Source organism: Helianthus annuus, chromosome 15 (genome assembly GCF_002127325.2).
Source record: "Helianthus annuus cultivar XRQ/B chromosome 15, HanXRQr2.0-SUNRISE, whole genome shotgun sequence".
NCBI lineage: Eukaryota > Viridiplantae > Streptophyta > Magnoliopsida > Asterales > Asteraceae > Helianthus > Helianthus annuus.
The window spans coordinates 31,763,231-31,784,707 of NC_035447.2; the positions used below are offsets into that span (position 1 = coordinate 31,763,231).

A 21,477-nucleotide genomic window follows, 5' to 3' on the forward strand; every position below is an offset into this window, starting at 1 on the left:
TTTTTCTGAAAAAGAACGATCCGTCATTCTTTCTTCAGCGCACGAAAAATGTTGTATAGCATTTTTTTTATTAGGAGGGACATATGTGCATTCCTGTAGTAATTATGTGATGTGATTACTTAGTAAATCAATGATTGGTTTGGAGAAAGTAGATACTTCAAATAATGCACTTCGTTTCATATAAAAGAAGTTCTGGCAAAGGCTAATTAAGTTCTAGAAGCATTCAATGTTTTAGTACTATGGGTTGATTGAGATACGGATGAAGTGCTTCCTAATCAAGATGAAGATTATTAAAGCTGGTTTTAGGGTAGCTTTCAGGTGTTAAGTGTCAAAGACTTGATGTACATTATCAACTGTTGTTGCACACAAATTTGGCAATTAAGAGACTAGTGTTGGGCTCCTCAGCCAATTATACAGGATAAAAAAAATCAGTGCCACAATATATAACTACATGTCTTTTCCACTTGATAGAAGACTTCAATTTTGATAATCACCTATATATGCTCTAATTTTTCTTAGACTACTTCCAAAGACTCCCTATTTCTCAAACATTTGGAGGAAATTTCTCTAGCTTTAAGTTGAAAGAAAATGTATGCCTGGGGGGCAAAAGAGCATTTTGTAATCAAACAAAGAAACATGTCAATCAACAAACATCCAATCCTTAAATCAAACTTCAACATTTTCAAACTCCAGAAAACTAAAGAAGATTTCACATCTAGCATATCTTACTGATTACCATCATGTGCATAATTTGACAACAGTTGTGGAGAGTTGGTAACGCTTAGCGGATAGTAGTTTCCATCATCCGATCCTAACAACTCATCACCATACTCCTGAGCCTGACCAGAAGCATGAGAACCATACTCTTGAGAGACAAAGTATAACTCCGGGTGATGAAACTTGCAGCCTGCTCCATAGCCACACCAACGATTATGCAGATAGAAAGAGCATAGTGGCACACCCTGCTTAAAGAAATTATAAAATCAGTGATACTTAAGACCGTAATACACTTCATTAAAGACTTTATAGGACTAAAATTTGTTCTTCTGCTCTTACTATGCACAATATAACAAAACAAAAAAAAAGATACAAGAAGCAAACTACCATTCGCATAGGAAGTTCATCAGAGTTGTATTGAAGTGGAGGATTTGGCATTGAGTGATTAAAGTCACACTTAGCTCCATACATGCAAAATCCAGAACGGAAAAACTGCAGCAAGAATCATTAGAAGCAATCACTATGAGGCCTCCCTTATCTACAGGGCCGGCACTAAGAATTCATGTACCCTGTTCGAGCTCGAAAAAACGTGCCCTTAGGCCTTAACGAAATTGGGTATTGGGCTCACTAAAGGTCTAAACCTAATGTCAATGGGCTAATAACTAATCTAAACCATAAAAATAGTTTTGTAAGTGGACCTATGTTGATATTTGTATGAGTATACCCTATTAATTTATTTTTTTTTTACATATACATATCGGATTCTTTTTTTAAAATAACGTGCCCTTCAAAATATCGGGCCCTGACCGGTGGTCCTCTCCGCCCACCCTCAGGGCCGGCCATGCTTATCTGAATCATACATTTATATATTATCTTTTTAAACAACTTTTTGGAAATAAATATACGTGAAGTGTTAGGATCAAATACAAATAGGTTTAACGTTCTAAACATATAAATAACTAGAGTAGTTTCTCTACAGTTTTTTAACTAGAGTAAATATTATTACCCGACTTCATTTGTCATTGTCTAATTACTCTAGTTCAAAACTATAGAGTAATAATAATTACTCTTGTTATTTATACGTTTAGTAGTGTTGGTGCACTTGTGTCTGTACTTTGTCTGTATTGGGTCTGTATGTAAACGATGTCCTTAGTAGTCTGTAAGTTGACCAAGTCAACCATCCTCCGGTTTGACTTGGACAACATTTGAAAGATGTTCTGATCGAAGGATAGCCTCGAAGGATACACCTGATCCTTCGAGGTGATCGAAAGATATGGTTCGACCATGGTTCGACCATTAGACCTCGAAGGATGATCCTTCGAGGTCCACGCTGATCTTTCGTGTAACATGTGGTCGACAGATGATCCTTCGGACCATCTGTCGAATCCTTCGAGCAGACCTGCTGAGCTGGGTATATATACCCATGCATGTGTTGAGAGTTCTGAAGTTCTGCCATTTTCACACACCCGAGAGATAGAAGCTTAGAGAGCATTCTGCCCAGAACTCACACACACACTTAGAGAGTTTATAGAACACTTCTGTAAACATTGAGCTTGTAACCGAACCTTCATTTGCATTAATACGACTAGTGTTAATCGGTGAATCTTTGTGTGTTTGTTTCTCTACTTGCTACTAACTCGGTTTGCTTGCTAGCTTGGATTCCGCACTCGCTAGTAGGTTTGTATAACAAGGTTTAGGTTCGTAATCCTCCGCGAAACAGGGACCTACAAGTGGTATCAGAGCCTCGCTCTTTACCTTGTTTAAAACCGGGTTTGTTCAAGTGTTTGGTGTGTTTGAACACTTGGTTTAGCACCCGTTTTTGGTGGTTTTTCTTGCTTGTTTAAACTGAAAAACGGTTTCTAAACCTTCGGGAGTGTTCAAGTTTGGGTTGGGTAACATAAAAATTGGTTTTTAGAAAACTTTGTGTTTTCCGGTGGTATTCCGGTGTGTTTCCGGTGACTGAACTTGAGGATAAGGTTTTGCCTTTTTGGGTATAATTTTTGAAAGTCAAAAAGTTTGGTGGAAAGTTGTGCAGAAACATCCCTTCTGCCGAAAGCAACTTCACCAACCCCTGTCACCTTTTCACCAACCTTTCACATCAGATCAGATTGTGTCAGAGCTCTCGAAAGATATCTTTCGACATCGAAAGATCATCCTTCGATATCTTTCGATCAAGGAGGGCTCGAAAGATTTATATCCTTCGACCCATCCTTCGAAGTCTGAAACATATCCTTCGACAGAGGAATCTTTTCGAAAGACTAGTGTCCGAAAGATTAGGATCCTTCGTATTGGTGAATCTTTCGAGATCTGTTGTTCGAAAGATAAGGATTTGGCTCGAAAGATAAGGATCTTTCAAAGGGAATCTTTCGAGTTCTTGAATCTTTCGAAATCATTGTTCGAGAGTCAACAGTAATCTTTCGAGTACTGTTGATCCTTCGAACAAGGTTATATCTTTCGATTGAGGTTTGTTTATTGTTAACAAGTTTCTGTGATTTCAGATCTTTCGACCAGGATCTTTCGGTTGTGTTATCTTTCGGATCTTTCTTACTTAGCATTTATTTTGCTTATCTATCATGAATCCGAGTTGGTGGGGAAGTCCGGCTCCAGACAGTGGAAAATACATGAATACCAGTCAATCTCCATCATGGGCCGAATCTCCAGTTTCTACATCCTCACAAGCAAATGCCACTCCAGCTGGTCAATGGGCGTTTGTTTCAAATCAAACTCCGAGTATTCAAAGTCTTCTACTAAGCGAAAGTGAAACCGGAAGTTTAAACAGGCCTCCAAAGTTGATGCATCTTCATGAATATCCGGGATGGGTTGATCGTTTCCATACATATATTCTTGGTCAAAATACAGAATTGTGGTTACGGTTCATTACGGAATTCGATCAAACTATCGAGGTTGCTGCTTCTTCGACAGCTACATTTGCCGATCTTCCTGATGAACAAAAGAAGACGTATGACTTAGAAAAGAAAGCATACGCTATCCTCACTCAAGCACTGAGCAAGGATATTTATCATCAGTTCGTCAGTTTCAAGACTACGAAGAAGTTGTGGGATGCATTGAAGACAAGAGGAGTAGGTAATGAAGCCACACGTCAACTACGACGAGATCTACTGAAGAAAGAATTTGATGGCTTCACATGTATGGATAAGGAGTCCTTGGGAGATATGACAAGCCGTTTCTATCACCTGCTTACTGAGCTGACAAACTTTGAAGTCACAACGACTCCAACAGAGGTGGTAAAGAAGTTTGCCGATGCATTGCCGCCTCAATGGAATAACTTCCTGGAAATCTTGAAGTACAACGGAACGTTGAGAACTACCAATATCAACGATTTCGTGCAGCTTCTGGAGAACAAGGATCAGGAAGAAACGTTGAAGGCAAAGAGAGTTGCAGTGCCACAGAATCCAGAGATGTATTATGGCACCTCCACTACTTCATCTGCAAAAGCCGGTTCACATGCTCCACTTCAAACGGCGTTTGTCACAAGCACGGATATGTACGGCAATCCAGTGCAAGTTCCTGTAAAGCCGCCTCCAACCACAGATTTGTATGGAAATCCAATACAACCACCTCCTCCTCCTCCTGTTCAACAACCACAATATGCCTGTTATGGAGGAACATCATCTGCTGCAGGTCAACAATCAAAGTCAAATCCAGTACAGCTTGACACTTCAAGTTTTTCTAAAATCAGTGTAGAAGTAGCTAAGGAACACATGGAGCTGCTTAACACTGTAGTGAGCGCGTACTGTGGGTTGATAGAAGGTCAGATTGGAAACATTAATCTGACACAAGAAGATTACAGGCAGATTGATAAGGAAGAGATGGACTTGATGGACATCAAGTGGGCCTTTGCGAGTGCTGTGAGAAGAGCAAAGGATTGGATGGAAAGTACTGGAAGAACCAGCTTGGAAAGTAAGCGAGACACCAAGTATGGGTTCGATAAGCAAGCTGTTAAGTGCTTCAACTGTGGTGAACGGGGCCACTTTAAACGGGAATGTACAAAGCCAGCCCAGCACGGGAATCAAAACCCCTTCAGGAACCAAGGCAACCAGCAGAACAGAAACAATGATCGTACATTGGTGCCTGTCAACAACCAAACCAACCGAGCACTTGCAGTTCAGGTGGATGAAGGTTGTGACTGGTCAATCCAGTTGGGTGGTGATGCTCCTGATGGAACAGCATGTTTTGCTCAGATTGTGAAGGAGCTGGTTCACACCAATGGTGGAGAATCTTCTGCCAGTGGTGATGAATCGTCTGAAGATGAAGACTCCTCTGGATACAGCAGGAGTGTTGATGAAGAATCATCCAACTCTGGTGATGATCATGTGGGTGAGACATCTAATGTTTCGGATGATATTGACATTGATGAACTCTTGGGGGAAGCTGTAGCAGAAACTCAAAGAAGATCTATTCTGGTGGATCAAGCTGCTTACTCTTCGTCTTCTCTCCATTCAGCCTTTATGGCTAATGTCGACGGTTCATCAAGTCAGGTATGTGTCGATGAACCCACTGCTGTTAATTGTGATGAATGTGCTAGGTTGCATGCTAGATGTGCTGATCTTGAGAAAAGTATGTCTGAGTTGCAAGGCAAACATGATGCTTTACAAGCTAGTTTGTTTGACTTGCAAGACAAACATACTACTGTGAATGAGAATTTGAGTGACTTGCAAAGTAAGCATGACGCTTTGCAAGAAAAATATGATGTGACCTTTCTCCACAATCAGAAGTTGACTGTGGATCTCTCTAAATGCACAGAAGCCAACATGTTTTATGAAAACCATGAAAAAGAATTTAAGTCAGTAATTGAAACATTAAAGAAGGATAAAACTGAACTGACTAAAATGGTTTCAAGAAAACAAACTGATATTAATTTGTATATATCTCGCCTTGAGAGTATGCAAAAAGAGATGGCTTGTGTGAAAACCGAAAGTGATGCGATCCAACTCAAGCTAGACAGTTATTTGAGTTCTAGCTATGTGTTAGATCACATCATTGACGTTCAGAAGGAAAAGAGAGATGTCACATGCATTGGCTACAAGAAGTGTCCACCACCAGTGAGACATAATTATGACGCCATGCCTGATGAAGAGGACAGAGTTTTCTTTGAACCTTCTGTGCCTCTAGATGTTAAGGAGTTTGCTGCAGGACTCGGATACCAAAAGGAAGCATCCTCAGATTCAGATGTGTCAGCAGATACATTTGTGAGTGCTGAACAGAATCAAGATCCTCCAGTTGTAATTGAGGATGCTGATTCGTCTGATGATGAATCTGATGATACTGTCCCAGCAAAGTCTGATGCGGTAGCCAAAAATGAGGACATACCTCTTGAGAATCACATTCTATGTGATCCCCCTGTTCAACCCGCTAAGACTGTTGCAACTGAGTCCTCATCTGCAGAAGAGTTGGAGAGTGTGAATTTGCTGTACACTCTTGTTGGTGATGATAAAATTTACTCAGACAAAGATTTTCCCATTAAGAATGTTAATCAATCCTTAATCTGTAAAGTCTTTGAGAATTCGACGAGTAAGTTCTTGGGAAAGGCAGGACCTAAAGTTACAGTCACACAGTGTCCTCCAATCCCAAAGGCTGAAGTTCGAAAGCATTTTGGCAACAAGAAATTGCCGACAGTGCCAACACAGCAAAATCACACCAAACCCAAAGGTAAAGCTCCGGCTCCAGTGCAAAAGAAGCCGAATCAAAAGAAGAAGAAAACTGTTAACTTTGTGAAATCGACGGGAACAGACAAAATTGAAAAGTTTGAAAATCAATCTAACTTAGATTTTGTCAAGAAAGCTATTGTCGAGAAAAGAAATGAACCAAGCAGTTCAAAACCTAGTACCTCGGGTTCACAAAGTTCAACATCATCGGCTAGACGATCACATGATTCTTCGGGGTTTGTAGAACGAAGATCATGTTTTGAGTGTGGAACCATTGGGCACATTATTAGAAACTGCCCATATCTTCATAAGCAGAAAGGAAAGGTTGATGATCCCCGTGGCAAAACTGACCGTAAGCCAACTGTTTCCACAAAACAAGATCCCCGCCTTGTAAAAGAAAGGGAAAAGAAACAGAAACGGCAACAGGTCAAGAAAATTGAAAAAGCGATTAAAACCGATGTGGTTCATAAACAATCTGTTGTTGTAAAACCAGAAAATTCTAAAACTTCAAATCATCAAGAAGTTAAAATTTTAAAGAAAAACACTGGTGAAACCAAACAGACTTGGAAACCAAAAACGGTTGTTGAATCAGGGGGACCATCACAATTCACCAACCATCAAAGACAAGAAGTTATTGTCATTGATGAAAATGGAAGACCCAAGACCACAATGGCTTGGGTCCCCATCTCCAACTAATTCATTTGAGTTCATGTGCAGGGTGCTTCAGGAGGAACTATCAGTAGTCATTGGATTGTTGATAGTGGGGCATCCAGGCACATGACAGGCGACATGAAGCTTCTCTACGACGTTAAATCTATTAGAGGAGGTTATGTTGCTTTTGCTGGAGATAAAGGTGGATATATAACGGGTGAAGGAATGATATCTAACGGGATTGTCAGCTTTGACAAGATCAATTTTGTGCAACAACTTGATCACAATCTTCTTAGTGTTTCTCAAATTTGTGACAAGAAATTTTCAGTACACTTTGATGCTAATGGATGTTATGTGCTGAAACCCGGCTTCAAAATTCCAAAAGAATGGATTCTCTTGTCGGCTCCAAGGATAAATGATTTGTACGTCCTTGACATGAGCCAGGCTATTACTACGTCTGCACAAGCAACTTGTTTCGTTTCCAAAGCCACAGAAAAAGACACTATCTCTTGGCACAGACGAATGGGTCACATTCACTTACGCAAAATGAATCATTTGGTTTCAAATGAATTGGTGAATGGTGTTCCCCTCAAAAATTTCCATCTTCAAGACATCTGTGTTTCGTGCCAGAAAGGAAAGCAAACAAAGAAGAAGCACCCTACAAAGAAGATCAACACAGTGGCAGTTCCTCTTGAACGTTTGCACATGGATTTGTTCGGTCCTGTCAAGCACAAGAGTATTCGGGGTGATCAATACTGCCTCGTGGTTACTGATGATTATTCAAGATTTTCTTGGGTTGCGTTCATGGCACACAAGAGTGAAACCTTTGGTATTATCAAAAACTTAATCATTCAGATTGAGAATTTGTATAAGTTGAAGGTTAGGCGGATACGTAGCGACAATGGTACTGAATTTAAGAATCATTCCATGATGGAGTTCTGCACTTCAAAAGGTATTCTTCATGAGTTTAGTGCAGCTTATACTCCTCAACAGAATGGTGTCGCTGAACGTAAGAACCGCACATTGATCGAGACTGCTAGGACAATGTTGGTAGAGTCACAGTTACCCATTCCATTCTGGACTGAAGCTGTGGCCTCTGCATGTTACACATTGAACAGAGTCCTTACAGTCAAAAGACACAACAAGACCTGCTTTGAGCTTCTTCAAAAACGGAAACCAGATTTGTCCTATCTCGAACCGTTTGGAGCTCCATGCACAATCATCGATCCTAATGGAAAGTTTGGGGCAAGAGCAATTGATGGATACTTTCTTGGGTATGCCACCCCTAACTTACGAGTCTGGAATCTAGAGACTAAAAGGGTCGAGGAATGGTCTGAGGTCAGAGTACAAAGGCACACCTTGCCAGTCAAAAATCCGGGTCAACCTTGGATGTTTGAGTACGATGACTTCTTCAATTCGATCAATGTTGAAGCCGTTGAAGAAAATGCTGCGGCTAGGATGTTTTTCGAGAGTGACAATGCAACAGTTTCACCGGTGGTTCGTCCAATTCTTGTGAATCAAGAACCATCCTCTTCGGTGAACAACAATACTCTCAACAATGAGGATTTTCATGATGCTAACGAATTGAACGAATCTTCAGAGGATGATGAATTTCTAGATGCAGATCAAGAAGCTCCTACAACAGCAGTTCATGGTACTTCAGAGGGTACTCCTCCAGTGGAAACACATAGAACAGCTGAGACTACTGCATCATCCTCTTCGTCAATTCCAGGTCTTGAATTGGTTGTTGATCTTAATCTTAACAACCTGGGTATAAATGTTCCAGTTCCAGACAATCCAGAAACAAGGATTCATAATACCCATCCTCAACAAAACATCATTGGAAATGTGCAAAGTGGCGTACAAACAAGAAACATGTTGCGAAACAACAACAATGCAGGCTTGTATGCAGCTATTCGAGAATCCGGGCAACAAAACGACTGGTCCTTCGCGTGTTATGTCTCACAAGAAGAACCAAGAACGTGGAAAGAAGCCTTGAAAGATAATGCTTGGGTTGAAGCAATGCAGGAAGAACTGCAACAATTCCAGAAGCTGGGTGTCTGGAAACTAGTAGAGAAACCTGCTGGATACAAGAAGATTGGTACCCGTTGGGTTTTCAAATGCAAAAAGGATGACCGCGGAGTTGTTATCCGAAACAAAGCTCGTTTAGTCGTTCAAGGTTTTCGTCAGATTGAAGGGATCGACTACAACGAAGTCTATGCACCAGTGGCACGTCTCGAAGCAATTCGAATCTTTCTAGCCTATGCGTCCTTCAAAGGATTCAAGGTTTATCAGATGGACGTGAAAAGTGCATTTTTACATGGTGTGGTTGAAGAAGAGGTGTACGTCGAACAGCCTCCAGGTTTTGAAGATCCTATCCATCCCGATCGGGTTTGGTTGCTCAACAAAGCTCTTTATGGTCTTCATCAAGCACCACGAGCTTGGTATGCAACCTTATCTCACTATCTGCTGGAGAACGGTTTTCGTAGAGGTCTTATCGACTGTACTCTTTTCATCAAGGAACAAGATGGAGATCTTCTTCTGGTACAGGTATACGTTGATGACATTATTTTTGGTTCTACTAATGATGTCTTGTGTAGGGAATTCGAGCGCATTATGCAGGATAAATTCGAGATGAGTGCTATGGGGGAAATGACCTTCTTCTTGGGCCTACAAGTACAACAAACGGAGTCTGGGATATTCATCCATCAGACTAAATATGTTGGTGACATCTTGAGCCGGTTCCAGATGTCTGATGCAACGCCCATTGGTACCCCATTGCCAACTAATCACGGAATTACTCCAGACTTGAAGGGAGAAGCTGTTAGCCCTTCTATCTATCGCGCCATGATCGGATCTCTCATGTACCTCACAGCATCAAGGCCAGACATAATGTACCCGACGTGCCTGCTTGCCAGATATCAAGTTAACCCGAAGGCCTCACATCTTGCTGCTGTTAAAAGGATTTTTCGTTATTTGAAGGCTTACCCGGACACCGGTCTGTGGTATCCTAGGGATAATAACTTTGAATTGGTAGCATTCAGTGATTCTGATTTTGGCGGATGTAAAATCGACGGCAAGTCCACAACGGCTGGATGTCAGTTTTTAGGAAATCGCCTAGTTACCTGGCAGTGCAAGAAGCAGACGTGTGTAGCTACATCAACATGCGAAGCTGAATACATTGCTGCCTCAAGTTGTTGCTCCCAAGTTCTTTGGATCCAACAACAGATGCGGGACTACGGTTTTGAATTCCTAACTACTCCTATTTACGTTGATAATTCTGCTGCTTTAGATATCACTAGAAATCCTGTGCAGCATTCAAAGACCAAACACATCGAAATCAAATATCACTTCATACGTGATTGCTTTGAGAAAAGGCTAATCGATGTTGTTAAGGTCCACACCGATGACCAACGTGCCGACTTATTTACCAAAGCATTTGACAAATCAAGATTTGACTTTTTATTATTGGTAAACGGCATTAAGGTCAAGCAAGAGTAAAACCAACATCGGAAAATCATTTTTGTAAATACCTTTGTGTTTTTAAATTTATCTTAGTTTGTTGATTTTAGGGGGAGTAAATCCAAAAATCTGAAAATCCAAAAACATCGAAAAAGTTCAAAAACACAAAAACAATAGAAAATCAAAAATGAGTTTCCTGGCGAGCAAAAGAGAAAATGATAGTACATCAGTGGTCTATCCAAACCTCTTTAAACCTTAAATGCAAAACGATAAGCAGCTCTATATAAGATGTATCGGTAGGCTCACAATCATTTTAAAGTGTGCAGGGTGATATAAATCTTAATCGACTGAAGATCAGGTGGGAACCATTCATTGGCATATGGTCTTAGTACCGAAATTTCGTTTGATAGATTGCCGAGGTTCTGAGATATTCGGTCTTTATGCTGCTTATCATCTGGGTATCATGGTTGTATCTTTTACCGAAAAATAACGGGGACGCAAGTCTAGATCTTCCATGATACTATACATACGTGTACATATTGCATACTGCATTCGACCTCAATAAGTGATAAACAATCACATGTCCAAATCAAATAAGTGATAAAATATCACATTTATCCGGGTGTCAAGTTCGTCTCTCTGCTGTACGGAAGTACTGACCTGTTCACGGACTTGCACCTGTGCCCTCATGCATACGAAAATCAAGTTCCTCATCAATAAGTGATTATATCACATAGGGCTTGTTTTCAAATCAAAATAAGTGAGTATCTCACAATTTATACGGTCAAACAGATGATAATCGGTATACTCACCGGTAAGATGAACTCTCGTGCATACCTTGATACGGGAATGTGTCGTGATGTGGATGAACACCGGTCGGTAAGTATAAATCATACGTTAACGTATCCTCTAAACATGATTACATCTGATAAGTTGAGCTTAAGTGGACAACAATACCGATAATTGTTATAGGATGCTTATCTTAATGTTAACTAACTGAACAACAAGAGTGTTTTGGCATGACCGTACACTGATATGATTCTCTTACCCTCGAAACTCGCAAAAAGAATGTTTGTATATATTTATTTATTTACTGCTTAACTTTTATTATTTCTTTTAAACAGTTTCGTCGTTTGGTGCATATCAGCACGACATTAGCGGTGATGTCGTTTGATAACACTCAAAGGATTTTAAATTGTTGTCCTTTAATTTCAAAAATACCAAAAAGATTTTAGGCTTGTTTTAATATAAACTTTATAAAAGCCAAAAAGATTTTCTTTCTACTTTATTTTCGACCGTACGATGTTGGAGCTCAAGTCTTCGTTACCTGAAACCTGACTGAAAACCGAACTGACTAAATCTTCATAAAAGGTCGAAATTTGCATGTTTTGAAAGTTAAAAACTAAAATTGACAAATTTTATTAAACTTTCAAACTGTCGGACGGTGTTTGATTATGACATGGTCATTCGTGTGTCATTTGTTTATACTATATTCCAAGCAATTGTTCTCATTACGCGTTTAGATTTCTTGCATGTGCAGATTCTAAAGGCTAGGAGAACATGGTCGTTGACGAGCTTTGGAATGAAGACACGAAGGCACTCAATGAATGAAGATGATCGAGTTGCCGCTGGCCATCATCATCACCTCAAGGATCTTACTTCATAAAGTTAAAGTATTTCACGAGCATAACTCAAGGGGGAGCTTATGTTAAGGGGGAGTTTGTCAACACACTTCCTACATGATACGGGTAGTTTGTTGATACACTCTCTGCTTTCAAGACGTGAAGACTTTGAAGATCCTCCGACATTGAAGACTTGAAAGGACATCAGAGTCTTGAAGACCTGAAGACCAAAGACCGTCGAAGTTCAAGACGAGTCTACACTTTTAGCAGAACAAGACAAAGCTTAGAGATCAAAGACAAAGCTACAGCCAAGGGGGAGTTTGTTGGTGCACTTGTGTCTGTACTTTGTCTGTATTGGGTCTGTATGTAAACGATGTCCTTAGTAGTCTGTAAGTTGACCAAGTCAACCATCCTCCGGTTTGACTTGGACAACATTTGAAAGATGTTCTGATCGAAGGATAGCCTCGAAGGATACACCTGATCCTTCGAGGTGATCGAAAGATATGGTTCGACCATGGTTCGACCATTAGACCTCGAAGGATGATCCTTCGAGGTCCACGCTGATCTTTCGTGTAACATGTGGTCGACAGATGATCCTTCGGACCATCTGTCGAATCCTTCGAGCAGACCTGCTGAGCTGGGTATATATACCCATGCATGTGTTGAGAGTTCTGAAGTTCTGCCATTTTCACACACCCGAGAGATAGAAGCTTAGAGAGCATTCTGCCCAGAACTCACACACACACTTAGAGAGTTTATAGAACACTTCTGTAAACATTGAGCTTGTAACCGAACCTTCATTTGCATTAATACGACTAGTGTTAATCGGTGAATCTTTGTGTGTTTGTTTCTCTACTTGCTACTAACTCGGTTTGCTTGCTAGCTTGGATTCCGCACTCGCTAGTAGGTTTGTATAACAAGGTTTAGGTTCGTAATCCTCCGCGAAAAGGGACCTACAAGTAGGTTATTTTCAGTTGTACAGGATCCCGCTCTATATATGTATATGTAAATAGGGTGATAAAAAATGTCAATGACAGAATATATATCCAACTCAAAAGATAATTAAGTAAGGCGTACGATTTACGATCTGGGTTCATCTCACAGACCTTATATAAACAACTACATGATTCTACAAGAGAAAGTTCCATGGTAGGATAATATATTCTGTCATTGACATTTTTCTTGTAAGTTAATAACAGTGAACAAGCTTCTGAACATTCCAAGAGTTCACATATTAAAAGTAACTATATTATATTATATATAATGCTGAGGGATAGATATTTTAAATTTTCCTAAGATTTCAATAAATGGTGAATTTTGGAATCAAATCCAAAGTCTAGTAATGTACTCATGTATGGAACCTTACAGAAATACAAGGTCACATTTCTTTCAACACAAGCATATTTGCCAAGCTGACTTGAGGTTATTCATATCCATATCCATATCCATATTTAATTTGTGTGCTTGCTTGCATTTTAGAAATAGCTTGTTAAAGAAACTCAAGATTACACTTTGTCCATATACCAAAAGAAAAAAGATTTAATGATTTAATGATTTATATTAAATACTCTTAAACTTTGTCCTTACTCAGACTTCACTGTAATTGGTATTGGCAGTGATTTAATTCTAAAGTGATATTACAAAATAATTAAAAATTTTATTAGTTCTAACCGCAAATCAAAAGATTTGGAGGTAAATCATGGGCAAATATACATGGAATACACAAGTATAACATCAAAAGAATCCAAGAATTTTGTTGTACTAAAAAACAAGGTTATTGTCCCGTGTATTATACGGTTTGAATAACAAAAAGTGTTTGTTTGCATTTTAAAATAATAGCAAAACTTAAAATAAAATAGATAATTGTCTTTAAATAATAAATTTGTGTAACTAGAAACTTAAAATTAGAATATATTTGAAGTTAGAGGCATTTTTAGTAACACAATTCAAAAATATCATTATTATTACTATAAATCTAATATAAAAAGAAATTCATAAAAAAATTGTTTTTGATAAGGTTTAATTAAAAAAAATATCATTATCAATATAAATTATAAACTAAAGATCGGAGTCAGAACAGGTTTTGTGGGAAGCTTTAACAGATCTAATCAAACAAAAAAAATATTGGTCAATTTATAGATGTATTTGAAGTGCAGATATTAAGGTCGGGATTTTAAAATACGCAATGTTGCTATTTTATAATATTAACCCAATATAGAAAATAATAATAAAAATCAATTTTGATTAAAAGCATTTATTTTGAGAGATGATATGGTGCTAACACGTGGCATTTTTTGAAATCATTATTAGAAGCGAGATTACAAAAAGTGAATTTTTATTGTAAGCCGATTAGGCGCTCCGACTATCTGATAGGATTTCACACATTTCTTTGTCACATCACCACGTCACTTTCGCCCAGTTTTTTTTTTTTTTACTGCACACTGTTATAGTTCACAAGTTTTCATTGCAACACTTTATTTTTTAGTCATTACTTATGTATTTAAATAATATTAATTTTGATGATAACTAAAATAGATAAATAATTAAATAGTATTAACAATAAAATTCTAAAAAAACAAAAAAAAATACAATACATCATAAAAAACTTTATTAAATTGAAAAAAAAAATAACAAAACGTTAAAAAGATTAATAAACTACAAAACTAAATAAAACGAAAGATCTATTTCTTAAGTTGAATAAAGAAACCTACTTCTTAAATTTTCAGTACTAAATAACACTTACGGGTCAATATATGGGCCTTAATTTAATTTAAAAAAAAAAAGAATCCAAATATATCTTGAAAGTTATGTCAAATATTTAGCAGATCATTCTTCGCATGTTTAATACAGTCACCGACTCACAACCAGAAAAAAGCCATCAGTTACTTTTTTAATTAAAAGGGTATATAGCCGTTTGTGATGGGGGACTCACACCCCAACATTTCTCTTCCTCTTCATGAGCGTGAGGCAGCTCCTCCAATAACGCCCCATGGCATGGTGTTTAGTGTCGAATCACTGCCACCGTGACAAGGGCATAATTCGGTAACATATGGTCTTACCAAATATCATCGGTACCACTTTTAATTGCCCGCTTAAAACATTAGCTATATCAACTTGTGTTAAATAGGGGTTGATAAGAATACTAATTACCTTAAAATCGTTACCAACAAATTTAAAAACTCATTAAAATCACAATTTTAATACCAAACACACCCAGGAATGTGTAAGAGTAGATATATAATTGATCAGTACGTTATACCTTGCATGGGATTTTCCTAGTGTAATCTGCATACATAGTTTTAGTCATTCCTTCCTTAACAACCTACACATAAAGACCAATGTTTTAAACAAAAAATCGCGAGAATATTCAAAATTTATTGATTATATGAAAATAAATTCACACCATTAAAACAAACAATTTATGAAGTTTATATAGAGATAGAAGGCTATAAATCATATTTTAATTATAAGAAATCTAACTCGAAATGAAGCTGAAAAAGAGAGATATATATAATAATACCGCAGAATCATCGTGAGGGGGATGATTGTACTTGCAATTCTGGCCATAACTACATGTACCATATTGAACAAAAAACGAGCAGTCCTTTTTCTCCATTGGATTGAATACAAAGTCACCATTTGAAGAATTTGCCATTAATCTGAAACTGTGATTGACAAGAGCTCTAGCTAGGGTGGTCCGATGACCAGATATATATGGATGAATTGGTGGTGAGGATTAGGAGAGGAAGTGTGTGAAAAGCATGAGTTCCTTTGTCATTTGTTTTGAGGGGACGCGATGACAAGAGTCTTGACTAAAAACTACAACAAACCTTAGGTAGGTCCAGCTCATACATCACTCTTTGTTTTCTCACTCTGCATTAAATATCATATCAAATACTCTACATTAGATACAATATCAAATAATAGTAATATCATTTTGTTAAAACATATAATTAAGATTTTCAACTTGAAAACAACTTATTTTTCAATAAAATTTATATTGAACTCATATCTATTGGTCTGGTGGCAAGGTGTCCCTCTTACAAGTATGAGATTATATGTTTAAATATTTGCAAGTGCAAGCTAAAGATAAATTAAGGTGTTTAAAAAATTGTTGTAAAAATATATTTATATTGAAATTACAGCTATTTATTAAGTTTTTTTCTTAAAAAAGATTACGAATGCGACCTTTCAGACAAGAATCAAATTAATAAGGTTAAAGACGCAATAGATTGTATTCTAAATTAACTTTATAAAAATTATATATAAAAAGTTACAAAGGAAATAACAAATTGTTATTGAATTCAATTTTATTACATTTGTTCGATTTTGAATAAAATATATATAAAAAGTTACAAATGAAATAAGAAATTTTTATTGAATTCACTTGTATTTGACTCGTTCGATTTTGAATGCAACTTTTATCGGAACACATATAAAAATAACATGTGACAATATTATATGCGAAATTTCTTACCTCATTATATCACATTATTAAAATAAAGAAAAAAGAAAACGATGTACACAACTAAACAATAATAGCTTTGATAATATATATACTTTTTGTTCCGATTACATGTACATTAATGCACAACTCGGTTTTAAATAAAATGTTTATCGAAAAGTAGGTTGCTACGATATACTCGATATTTATAAAAAATCATATATTTGTAAGCTATAACTCTTGGTTTTCCCCCGTGCTATGCGACGGGAACTCAGTTGGTATCAGTTTTGTTCGTTCTAGTACCGGCATTCGCTATAGCAACTGAAAGAGAAAACTAAAAAATAAAGTCGTGATGTGTACATCGACATGTGTTTTACATCAATCGAAAACCATAAAACGAATACCGGTTCCAATACTACCGATATCGGTACCGATGCTGTTAATCAAAATCGGTTCGGTTCGTCACGTATCGATACTCATATAGTTTACAATACAAATAAAATACGTTTTATTAATATTGTTACGTACCGGCACACATATAGTTTACGATACAAAATACCTTGTTTTGAATATCAAAAAATAAATTATTATTCATCGTTGGTTTTTGTTCGATTCGATATCATAGTGAGACGGCATCCATTATTTTCGATGAAATTTATATCGTAATGTAATGTTGGATAAAAAATAAACATAATTGTAGAATTAGATTTAAAAAAAAAGTAACGTACATAGCGTATTTAAAAGATCAAATTAAATGATGAATAATATATTATAAAAAAATAAAAAGAATACTTAAAACTTTCAGATCAAAAATTATACATATAATTATACATATAAATAACAAGTTAACAACTCTTGATGAATAGTGCCAATACTAATAGGGAGAATAATAAGAATAAAAAAATTCATGAAGGGCCAAACATGTAAGATAGAGTAAAAGACAACAAACAGTTTTTTTTGTTTTTATTATTTATTTTTGTTTGCAAGGTTTTATTAAAATGTGTGTAACCAAATTACATAAAAGAGCAAAACGTGTATAATATTGTAATAAATATTATATTATACATGTTGGTATCCTAAACCCAAAACCTATGACATATATCGTATTGCTACCGTTGTGAATTGAATCAAAACCAGCCAAACAACAACGGTATCGGTATTTCTTTTATTGTTTTTGGTTTCGATAAATTTATACTGTATCGCTACCGTACTGAACATCGAAACTGGTCCTATATTCTTTTTTATGGGTTTCTGGTTTCGATACATGAATATCAGTACCAGTACCATGACAATCAGAAACGATGATACATTCTGAACATCTGTGTCAGTACTGGTTTTCGTTTTTATGGTTTTCGATTGATATAAAACAGATGTTAATTTCTATATTGGGTGCATGTATTGTACTGGAATTGTAACGAACCAAATTGATACAGATCGAATACCCGTGGTTAAATACCGCCACAACATGCGAGAAAATAACCTAGTTAAAATAAATACTTAAATATTCCGATCACGAACAAAGTTTAAATTCATATGTATGTATAATATAAATTTGTCTTCCATTAACTTTTTAGTTTAATAAACCATTACTTTTAAATGAAACTAGTATTAAGCACCCCGTGTTGCGGTGCGGGCGAACACCAATGCCACAATACTGCCAGTGACCAGAAGTTGTGTCGTGTTAATGCGAAGAAATTAAACCGAAACGTAAAACATATAAAAGACTAACTAAGTCGATTTAGGACTCGCGCATTATGATGAACCTGTTAAACAGGAACAAATAGTCGACGTAAAAAAGTTTAACCACACAAGCACATTATGCCGTGTTAACTCGCAAAATTTAACGTCAAATGATTTTTTTACGAAAAATGAAAAGTATAGAGGACTAAAGTTGAAAATAAAAAATTGTGATGTTAAATTGCAAAAGATGCAAAATGTGGGATTAAAAGTAAAAAAAAATAAGATGATTTTGTGTTAAAAGTAAAGATGAAAAGTTTTAGGGTTAAAAGTAAAGAAACTCAAATACTTTTAGGTTAAAAGTAAAGAATCAAATAGTTTTTAATTAAAAGTAAGAAACTTTTTTTAAAAAAACTCCTAAAGCACAAGTTACAACACCCATATACCAAATAATATAATTGGTAATTATACCAAATACCAAATGAAATTTTCAGATAAAAAATTAAAATAAACACTTAAATATATATTCATCAAAAGTTGAAATTCACAAGCATAATGTAACGCCCAGCGTCCCTAAACTTTAGGCTCCTGACAGGATTAGTCCCTGAACTTCCGTTTAATGACAGTTTTAGTTCCTGTAGTTATGTGATGTTGATACTTCGACACTTTTGATATGATGCTTGACTCTTTATTCTAGATACTTGATTCTTGATACTTAATACTATGAGACTTGACACTTAAATCTAGATACTTGACTCTTGATGTATAATCTAGACACTTGATTCTTAATACTATGAAACCTAGACTCTTTATATTGATTCTTGATACTTGATACTTGGAAATCTAGACTCTTGATTCTTGATACTCGACACTTGAGAAACTATGATTCTTGACTCTTGATACTTATTCTTGGTGCTTGACTCTTTAGACTCGTGAAACTTGATTCTTGGTTGAACGAGAGACTAGAGTTTTGTCACTGGCGGAATCTATGAAACTTGGAAACTTTTGTGTTTATGATGTAATCTAGTAGTGTGACACTTTTACCAAACTTTACGCAACGCAACGCTTAATCCAACTCACGAAGCGAATCAAAGACGGGGACGCGGAAAGGATGGGATTGACTAAGTGGCAATCCGATCGGATGGCAATCCGATCGGATAACCACCCGATCAGATGACCACCCGATCGGATGACCACTCGATCGGATGGCCATCCGATCGACCTGCCATCCGATCCGAGTGTACCGCCTTAGCCTTTCCTCTCACATTATAAATAGGCCTGTCACATCACCATTATCAGTGATGTGACAGCCCTGCTCGAACCAGACGCACGCACACTACATTTCTTCATTTTCTCGACGATTTCGGTATGTTTCAAGCTAGATTCTTATACTTTCTCGATCTACACTTCATTCTCTACATGATTCACCTTTGAAATCGCACTTTTCACCGTGAATCTCTCGGATCTGAGTTCTTGAGGATGATGTCATCATGGGGGTTATACAAACTGACCTTATGATGTCATTCATGGCAAGATCTAGCTCGGATCTAAGGAATTTCATGTGTTTTGCATCAAATCTAAGCTAGATCTAGGATTTTTATAATAAAACTTAAGTTTTCTTCATCTTTTCTTCAATCTTCCATTTTAAACGGTGAAATCCGGGTATAAACAGACTGTAGACTTGATGGGTAGTCTAGAGTAGGTTTGGAAACGGATTGTTGCCAGAGAAGATAACCATGGAACGGATTCCGACATAAACTGTCGTAAACAGACAACTGACCGGACAGGGGTGATTCCCACCCGACCAGAGCGACTGTAAGGCGATGAGTTTACCGTTGTCTCAATACGTACCGTGCCGTCATCGTTAAACTGGGAAACTTCACAAAATTACAAACGAGACAAGGATCACTCGATCGAGTGACAATCCGATCGGGTGACAGTTGTTTAGCAAACTTGGAAACTTGAGACTTTGAAACTTTTCAACACCTAGAAACTTTTTCAGAACTTGGAACGTTGGGAATCCCGATCGAGTGGCAACCCGATCGGATAGCCATCCGATCGAGCAGCCATCCGATCAAGGTAACCAAAGCACTTAATCAATTTGAAACTTGAACACTTGGATAGAGTGGCCACCCGATCGGACAGTCACCCATTCCATGTGCACTAAGTCACCCAATCGAGTGGCAATCCGATCGGATAGCCATCCGATCTGACAACCATCCAATCCAGTGACTGTTCCAACACTTTGCACAATCTCGTTATTCTGCCCGACTAGGCAAATTCTAAAAGAGCTCCCTTTGATCCAATAACCGTTTATATTGTTAAGTAATCACTGTGAGTATACCCGATCCCTTTTTGTTTTAAACTTTTGGGATGTAACATGTATTCTATTGTAACACCTCGAAAATTCGCGTACTATAACGTGCTGACACGTGTCATATGTATGAACGTGTGAAAGAATGTGATGAAAGGACTAAAATTGACAATCATGGAAAGTATGTGAAAATACGGGTTCTAAATGTCAAATAGTGAGTAGACATATTTCATAATAACCCTACATGAGGTTCATGTCATCAAACGAATAAATCATGGATCATGCGAAGCAAAAAGTGAGAGATTACGAACTATAGGGGTTAAATGTGTCAACATGTTTAAGTTATACCTCTGAGTGACCTTTTGACAAACTCGAAGCTTTGTAACGGTTAATTATGCTCACTAGAATGCACGATATAAATTTCGTAAAGTTTCGTAATCGTATGAGAAAGTTATGATCAAATTCGTACGTGAGGGGTTAAAGCGTAAACATTAAAAGTTAAGACTTTTCGGGTTAACCGGAAGTGTCCAGGGGCTTGGTAAAGTGGGTACAAATCTTGAAGCCCTTATATGTCAAGTTAGAGGGTTCAAATTGCAAGTAATAGGTCAGTTGACCTTTCGGAAAGGCCAAAGGGTGAGATGCAACATCAAGAAAACGTTTTTGTCTGAAAATAACACCCACGCGGCCCGCTTCAGTTTCATCAACATCCCACGCGGGCCGCCTGGGACGCCCAGATGCAGAAAAATGTTCATGTTGCCTGTTCAGCCTTCTAAACGTCAATTGTTACCCTCAAACACTTCCAAGAGGCCCCTAAACGACCCCTAAACACTAGAGACACATGTTGGAAGCTTGTGGTCAGTGCTAGACTTACTTGTCAACTTCCTATGGTGGATTAAACCACTATATAAGGCCTTAGTTACAACT

The 21,477-nt window shown here is 37.3% G+C and overlaps 1 protein-coding gene across 1 annotated transcript; it reads right to left on the minus strand.

Moving 5' to 3' along the window:
- Positions 1-596: 596 nt before the first annotated feature.
- On the minus strand, positions 597-15,788 carry LOC110909537 (zinc finger CCCH domain-containing protein 66-like). Its single transcript, XM_022154442.2, has 4 exons — positions 15,639-15,788; positions 15,378-15,440; positions 1,105-1,209; positions 597-962 (listed from the first exon to the last, which is right to left on the minus strand). The coding sequence occupies exons 1-4, from the start codon at positions 15,771-15,773 to the stop codon at positions 726-728; spliced, it is 540 nt and encodes a 179-aa protein (XP_022010134.2). The 5' UTR covers positions 15,774-15,788; the 3' UTR covers positions 597-725.
- Between the last annotated feature and the right edge of the window lie 5,689 nt (positions 15,789-21,477).